The following is an 8497-nucleotide window of genomic DNA, read 5'->3' as shown; positions in this document are numbered from 1 at the left end:
GAATGTCTCACAATGTTTATTTATTACGGTAAGTGCCCACTGTTCTTCATGTGCGTAGAGTGGCAGCCTTAGTACAACAGCGACTCACACGTATCTCAGTCTGCCCAAGCCCAGTGTAACGTTGGGTGACGCTGGAGTCAGTGACTGCAGAGAAGGGCACCTTCCAACAGCGTTCTTGCTTCTCAGCTGGCCGTCCGTCAGAGCAGCGATTGGACAGCAAGTGACTTATTTCTTTTTCTGCGCTCTCTTGCCTTCACCTTTCTTGGGCGTACCTTTACCACGTAGTCGCCGCAAACGCTTCATTTCTTCCTTAAAGTCCTCATGTTCATCCCTACAAGAGGAAACACGTTATATTAACCCATAACCAGGGACGGTCATGATACATTAAAGGGATGATACACCTTCTGATGACTTTATTATGTTGACTTGTATGTTGCCTCCTGCAAGTTTTGCTAAACACACTGCCTTATGCTATCATCAGGTAGGACTAATTCCAGGAGAGCTAAAACAAACAACTCTTACTGATTATATAGACACATGGCTGAAAACCACAGATGTAAGGTAGACAGAGAAAGCCGCATAGCTAGTAAAAGTTACAGGAGGGCACGTACAAGCCAATAAATCAAATATACAAAAGTTGGACAATCCTTTTAATTGTCAAATCGATACAATTCCTAAACAGCCTTAATGAAATTTGTTTTTTTTAACGACTTTTTTCTTTCCCCACACTCCGAATTCTTCGAGGTTACGGCAGGAACACAAAAGCGACTTTATGGCACAGACTAAATTGACATCTGCAGGTTTGGTTCAGCAGCAGTGACAGCTCTCTCTTTTCCCAGCCGTAAGCAATGCGGCACGTCAGGCTTCTTTCCAGTAAAGGTAGTGATCTGGTAGGTGGGTGTGGCCTAAGTAGCAGACGTTGTACAGCCCCCTCGAATCACATCATGAACAGCTTCTAAACCTCTACTTGTGTCAATGTTTCTCAAACATTTGGATGTTGCGACACCCCAGATGTGGGACTTGCTTTTTACGTCCATGAGACATCAGTGTTAAAATAATTGAATCTAATTTGTAAAAACAGGAGCGCTTAAAAAATATATCAGTATATTCACATAGTAAACCATAGCCAAAACATTTAGTTTCGATCAAATTATAGTTGACATATCATTCCTATTACACATCGAATGTTTTTATTTTTCCTTTTAACTTTATTTTACTTCTGTGTAATGTGACCAACCACTGGCTTAGTTTTCTATTACGCTTTAAAGACACATAAAAAACAACAGAGCCGTGCAGAGCTCCTCATGTAATTTACCTGTAAAGTCCCAGAAATCTGAGATTCCGCATGAGGGGCACGTAGATATTGTGTGGCGGGTACCAATCATAAACCTCTTTCCTTTTGGCAAGCGGCTGCTCACTGAAAAGCTTCACTACTTTCATTGACCGGGTATCAGTTGGCTTCACTACCTCTCCAAAGATCCGGGCACTCAGACGAGACATTCGGATCGCGTAGCTTGACAGCGTGGACATGACGAAGCCGGCACAGAAGACTGAACATATAGAAACAGACATTACTTAGTATTCACAGGGCAACTGGATCCATTTTTCTAGACTTGAAGCACAAAGGTTTGTCAATATTACCCCGACACTCAAATGCAAATTTATTAAAGCGCATCTGTATAATCTATTAACAGTCCAGCCCGAGGTAAAGTCTATTTGAAATGTGCAGTTATTAACACACAATTTATTCTAGAGAAGAATCAGTCCTGTGTCATAAATGCCTTATTTAAATTAGCTGTTCTATGCCACTCATGGTTAACCAGTGCCAATGTACTGAACACTGCCAGCTTGATGACATCACAGCATGTTTCTCAAGAGCACATTGAGCATGCTCCTGCCAGTACATGGGCTGCTCACTCTCTCATTAACATTTATGAATATTCATAGTTGCCCCGAAGATAGCCAACTTCCTGCTAGCATGTAATAAGATGAATACAAACTATACAGCCATAACACACAGTAGATGTAACATATGCTTAGTTAAGGGTCATCAGATATCAGTTTAATGTACGGTTGCGTGTAGGTGACAGGCACTCATTAAGAAATAAAGTGTAATATTGTATAGAAGTATTTCCTCACCGCCCTATCACAAACTACAAAAGGAATATCCTACAACAATCAAAATGACTATAAAGTCAAAACACTTCGACAGCAAAGCATTGCATATTGGTCACTTCACTTTAAATGTGCAGCGATATTCCTGGTAATGCCCCTGTGAGTAAACCAATCTGTACTGAGCTGTAACAGTTAAGAATTAAAACTTATTCCAGCGACTACCTATGTGCTGTAGTCAATTTAAATAGACATTGCTCATCCCAGCTAACAATCAAAAATCTCCAGGCTGTTTTGTTTGGAGAATACAGCGATTACAACGGGGAGCCAAGCAGCCACGGCACCTAAGTTTACTGCTGGTGTTTAACTTATGAGGGCAAATCCTATAGAGGAGTGCAGGACTTATATGGCTCTTTTAAGTGTCATCAATAGGCATCACGATTTCCAGGGGACAATCCCTGTTTGTATGGTTATGTCCCTGGAAAAGTCCCCAGGATTCCAATCAGCCCTCCCTCCCCTTCCAAATAACCAACAAAAAAAACTATGCTGCTACAGAAAGCTTGGTGCTGTCCAGCCATGCCAGTCAGCCAATATGTACAGCTCGTCAATAACTACGGTGAGTGTGGACATCCCGTATTGAAGCAGCCATGTGTTGTGTAACTTGCAGGTTTCTTGCACTTCCCGCAGTTTTTCACAAGATGTAGTGACTAATGTGTACAACTGCACAAAATGCTTTAAATTGTTTGTGTTATCTTGCACTCTACTTTCAATTTTATACCAATTGTCATTTAAAGGGATAGATTAACACCTTAATACTTGCCATTGATATATTTACAATTAACTTGGGCACGGTTATTCTCAGTGGGCACATACTTAAAGTCTAAACCATATGGTAGATGGCACACTTTGCCAATCTGCCCCAATCACGGAACTTGGCTATCAGTGATGACCAAGATTACAGGGAATGCCTGCCAATCAGACTCCTTTTCAGAGGTAATACTACTGCTTGCCACACTTCTTTTTCAACAGCAATGGGCTGAGCTAATTTATTATCGTACTGGAAAAAGTGACAATTTAACCGCCACAATAATAATAAAAAAAAAAAAAAAGTTATTCTGTATTAAAGAATGGAAAAAAGTTACAAATATAAAATAATCACAGCTATTGAGATATAGTTTCTGTGTTTTAAAGTTATTACATTGCCTTGCACTGTTAATAGTTACAGTTCTCCAGAATCTAATGTGTGTCCTGTACAGGGTGAACCCAGCCTAGCATGAATTTATAATATTAAATCTAATTATTTCTTGCAGGCAGCCCCGGTTTAATTTAATGCAAGAACACTTAATTTCAGGGCTGGCTAAGAGCTCACACAACTATAAAATTAGTCACCTGTAAATGACGCTGACAGCCATCTTCTTTATATCCTTTGTTACTAATCTTTCAAGTCCCATCAGTAGGATGAGTTTGAGAAATATAATGAGGTGGACACAGGTGGGGCCACAGAAAGGTATTTAGAGAATGTCAAAAAAGAATTAGCAATATTGATGTGCATTAAACTAAACTCTTTAAATATGCACATGGAATATCTGAGCCGTGTCTCAGGCACGCAGGGCTGCAAGCTAAGCAGAATTTCATGAATCCTGGTAAACAAGGAAACATCCCAAAACCAGATCGGTGACAGGAACTAAGATCCATATTACTGTATATAAAGCGTTAGTATATAACAAGCACCTGAAGAGGCTCAACTTGTGGATGGATATTCATTCATGGAGAAAGCTGCAAATTCTCTCTTCTGAAATGCAGTACACTATAACCATATAAACTTGCTTATTTGTACAAAATATAAAGTTTCGGCTTAGATCACCGTTTAAGCTACAAACATATAGGCTGCCATTTTTGTAATGGCTGAACCAATAATATTCATGAGAAGGCAGCCGATCAATTCACTTCTAACCAGTGCCTCATGAATATGGGCCATGAACAGGGGCGGGCTGGGCCGGGGGGCAGGGGGACATCGGCCCCCCGGGCCGCTCAGTGTAACCACTGTTTGGGCCGGCCGCCCCCCGTGGCACATGACACGCGATGCGGCCGCCTGTGCGCCCCCCCGGGCTGAAATGTGCCAGCCCGCCCCTGGCCATGAAGTGCCTCAGTTATGTCACTGGGCCCAATTAAACTGACAGGCTGTATGCGCATCACTATTGGATAAGGCCACAAAATGGTGGCCCCCACTGAGTGCAGACGACAGGTGCTATTTGGGTAACGTCCACATGAGGCTTTTTTTTGTCATGGCGGTCTTCTCAAATTTCTCACTTGTAGAAGATTTATGAATACCTAGTTATATAAAAAATACAAAAATGGATGCTAAATTTTTCATCCTTCCTACAAACAACTTCTGAAATTTTTGACAATGAGCCTTATAAATTAGTGGCAGCAAATGTTGTCTTACGTAAACCTGGAATACTCTGATGTACAGGAATTATGGCCATGTTCAAGTATGTCTTTCTCTAAAAGAGACTTGAACAATTCTTAGGCCTCACTTGCAGGCCTATTTATGAAGCCCCAAACCAAACAGAAACTGCTTTTTCCACGTTTTTAGCATTTTTAAGTAAAGTGATCATTTAAGCCTAACGCTCGATTGTGACAGGATGGACCGCCTATGTGTGACAGGATGGACCGCCTATGTGTGACAGGATGGACGCCTATGTGTGACAGGATGGACCGCCTATGTGTGACAGGATGGACCGCCTATGTGTGACAGGATGGACCGCCTATGTGTGACAGGATGGACCGCCTATGTGTGACAGGATGGACCGCCTATGTGTGACAGGATGGACCGCCTATGTGTGACAGGATGGACCGCCTATGTGTGACAGGATGGACCGTCTATGTGTGACAGGATGGACCGCCTATGTGTGACAGGATGGACCGCCTATGTGTGACAGGATGGACCGCCTATGTGTGACAGGATGGACCGCCTATGTGTGACAGGATGGACCGCCTATGTGTGACAGGATGGACCGCCCATGTGTGACAGGATGGACCGCCTATGCCACCCTGTCTGTTGTTGCTGGGAACCGGCTGGGCTTACTTTACCACCGTTCCCTTTCGTTATCCCAAATGCACCCTCTAACCGCAGTAGGAGGGGCTTACAAATGCTGCCACCACTGGACTCCTTACCGGCATCCAGTACCAGGTTCCTTCTGGGAAACTGTCACTGCTAGGGTACCCCCTTGCTGGTACCCCTGACCGCTTACTATGGATCAGGGTTGCTGTGGATGGATCCCTCCTGGCCTATCACACTGGCCGGAGCTGCTGGGTAGCGGGCAGAGCAGTGGTGCTGGGAAGCTGGGTCCAAACCTCAGACAGATTTTGAGTCTAATTTGTAGGTCACAAGATTTTCAGCATGGAAGACGTTTCCAAGCAGGTCTTTGAAGCAAGTGATGTTTATTTGCAGTCACACTGATTGAAGGTACCAGTGATCAGGTCAGTACTGCATAATATATATAATACTCAATGGGGACTGTGGTCTGGGCAATTTTATCAAAGTCCAAAAAGCTTGGCTCTTTCAGAGTTTGACTTCGATGGCGTTAGCCATTCAGGCTTATGGGGAGAGCAATGCAAGAGAGGGATCTTGGAGTCTACATTAGTAAGGAGTCATCCTCCTATCGAATGCCCTGTCCAGACATGACTTTTATAGTAAATTGCCCCAAAAGCCATCGTTGCAATGAAAGGTGATATTTAAGGGGGCAAAAATCCATAAATTCTTCAATAGCCCCCTTGGTGAAATCCCTTGCACCCTGTTCGCTCGAATAGTCTGGCTCAACAACACAACCAGAGCAGTGGAATATGACAAGTTATTGAGGCCAACAGAAAAATATCAGGAGCCATTCACTCTAGCACTAAGACAGTGAGATTTCAGACTTTAGCATCCTATGAATATTATAGAATATCTCACAGAACAATTTACAGGCTTGTCAGGCACGTAAAGAGAACTGCAATAATCCATGGCTTATATTACCATTTTAATGTGTGCACCATTTAAAATAGCCATAAAAAAAGCCCCACCTTGAAAACAATGCAATTGTCAGCTGTCATAAATGATAGAAGCACATACACAACATCCACATCAGGCTGCACTTGTTCTGCAAGTACTCACTTTAAGACACCACAATTATGTGTACAATAGTTAAACATGGTCTGGCCCTCATGCACAAATGCCATAGACATTTTAGGAGTGACTTGGCTCGCTTTTAACGATCCCCACAAGATAATGGAGCCTGTGTCACTCAGTAATAAGACATATTAATATACATATTAATAATATATTCCTCCAGGGTTGGCCAGTGGCCTGTAATTACTTAGGAAGCTGCTATAAGCACCATGCACAGTGTAGGGGTTAATGCACACTACACATTTACTGATCACAATGCAATCACTTTTTACCTGTGTGTGTGACCTCTCTAGAGTCCCATGCAGCCTGCCTACCCCGGATGTAGTCGCTAGTACACCGGGTGCCAATGCTAGGGAACGCGCATGCGCAATCGGGCATCCAGGCTGTCAATCATACAGTGACGTTCAGGCGAATACAGTTGCCGGGGCGACGCTTGTCCTAACAACAGAGCTGCCAGATGACGTCACAGTGCTGAAAACTAGAGCGGCGGTCACATGATCAGCTGCTTATTATTACCCATGCAGAGTGCAGGGCTGCCCACCAACACCATGTATTATAATGTGTATACTGTATAACAAGCTGTCATGCAGGGATTCCATTGTTTGTTGGAGTGTTTTATTTTTCCTTCCAAAAACAATCAATCCTGACAATTAACCACTGCATCCTGCTATTGGTATGGTTTGGCATAATATGCTAGACATTGCTGAATATAATGTGTCTGGTACTAATTGTGACAATTGAATTATTTGAATGTATTAATGCAATATAACCTTTTCAAATTCCTATACAGTAAATGTAAGTTGTTTGAGCAGTCTCAAAAGTGTATCATAAAGCTGCATTAAAGCTGGACATTAAAGAGAAACATGCTGGACTGGCTGCTTGAGACCATAGAGCAGGCCTGGCCGTACTGTGCTCTCCAACTGTTGGGGAACTGTTGGGATCCTTTGCCATTAGATAGCCAGCCGATAGCTGTAGGGCATGCTGGGACTCAGGGCTGGATTAAGGCTTTCGGGGGCCCGGGGCACTTTATGATCTAAATTAAGGGCCTAATGTTATCATTCACAAAATAGAAAGCCCTGTTATTCTTACCCTCATATCTCTCTCATTGCCCCTCCATATCTCTCTCATTGCCCCTCCATATCTCTCTCGTTGCCCCTCCATCTCTCTCCCATTGCCCCCTCCATATATCTCTCATTGCCCCTCCATCTCTCTTCCATTGCCCCCTCCATATCTCTCCCATTGCCCCCTCCATATATCTCTCATTGCCCCTCCATCTCTCTTCCATTGCCCCCTCCATATCTCTCCCATTGCCCCCTCCATATCTCTCCCATTGCCCCTCCATCTCTTTCTTATCGCCCCTCCATCTCTCTCCCATTTCCGCACACTTGAATTGCTCGCCTCCTGATTGTGCTCGTGTGATGTGCCGATACCCGAAAGTGCCAGGTGCCTGCATTGACAGAGGGGCGGACACAGCTGGAGCAAGGAAAGGTGAGTGATTGTGACACCCTCGCCATAGTTCTATTTACAGCCCCCTTCCTATAGTTCTCGATATAGTCCCCTCCCTATAGTTCTTTATACAGCCCCCTCCCTATAGCTCTCCATACAGCCCCCTCCGTATAGCTCTCTATACAGCCCTCTCCTTATAGTTCTCTATACAGCCCCCTCCTTATAATTCTCTATACAGCCCCCTCCTTATAATTCTCTATACAGCCTACTCCCTATAGTTCTTGTTAGGGTAATTTTACATCTCCTTTATCAAGTCCCTTCAGATATCAGTGAGATAAGATGCTGGTTAACCAGGAGATCAGTAATCAAGACACAGACATGCCAGTGTCAAGATAGAACTGAGCTGTGCTCATTTATTAGTGGGCTACATTTATACATGAAAAAGCGTTTGATCTGGTTATAGGATAGATACACATGATTGATATTTTCCTGAGTAAATATAAATCTTCTGACAAAGCTAGATAGTTCTCTTCATGTCATTTTTATGGGTTCTTCTTATCAACTTTGCTGGCGCCAGTACTCCCAATGCCATCATCTATTATCCCATGTCCTAGGCCTCCATCCAGGGTCTTTGAGATAGTTCAAGGCTGGAGCTGGTGATTACGCTGAATGTATTTTTAAGGCAAATACCAACATTTTTAACTCCTTCACATATCATTATTACCATTATTGCTGAGGACCCTAGAGATCCTTTCACAACCTCTATAC

The 8497-nt window shown here is 43.3% G+C and overlaps 1 protein-coding gene across 1 annotated transcript; it reads right to left on the bottom strand.

Annotated features, from left to right (window-relative positions):
• Positions 1 to 6661, bottom strand: MRPS33 (mitochondrial ribosomal protein S33). Its single transcript, XM_075210360.1, has 3 exons — positions 6556 to 6661; positions 1316 to 1550; positions 1 to 331 (listed from the first exon to the last, which is right to left on the bottom strand). The coding sequence occupies exons 1-3, from the start codon at positions 6659 to 6661 to the stop codon at positions 226 to 228; spliced, it is 447 nt and encodes a 148-aa protein (XP_075066461.1). The 3' UTR covers positions 1 to 225.
• Positions 6662 to 8497: the final 1836 nt, after the last annotated feature.

The sequence above is a fragment of the Mixophyes fleayi genome, chromosome 4, assembly GCF_038048845.1.
Source record: "Mixophyes fleayi isolate aMixFle1 chromosome 4, aMixFle1.hap1, whole genome shotgun sequence".
In the NCBI taxonomy this organism is placed as follows: domain Eukaryota; kingdom Metazoa; phylum Chordata; class Amphibia; order Anura; family Limnodynastidae; genus Mixophyes; species Mixophyes fleayi.
This window is presented reverse-complemented; position numbering and strand designations above follow the sequence as displayed.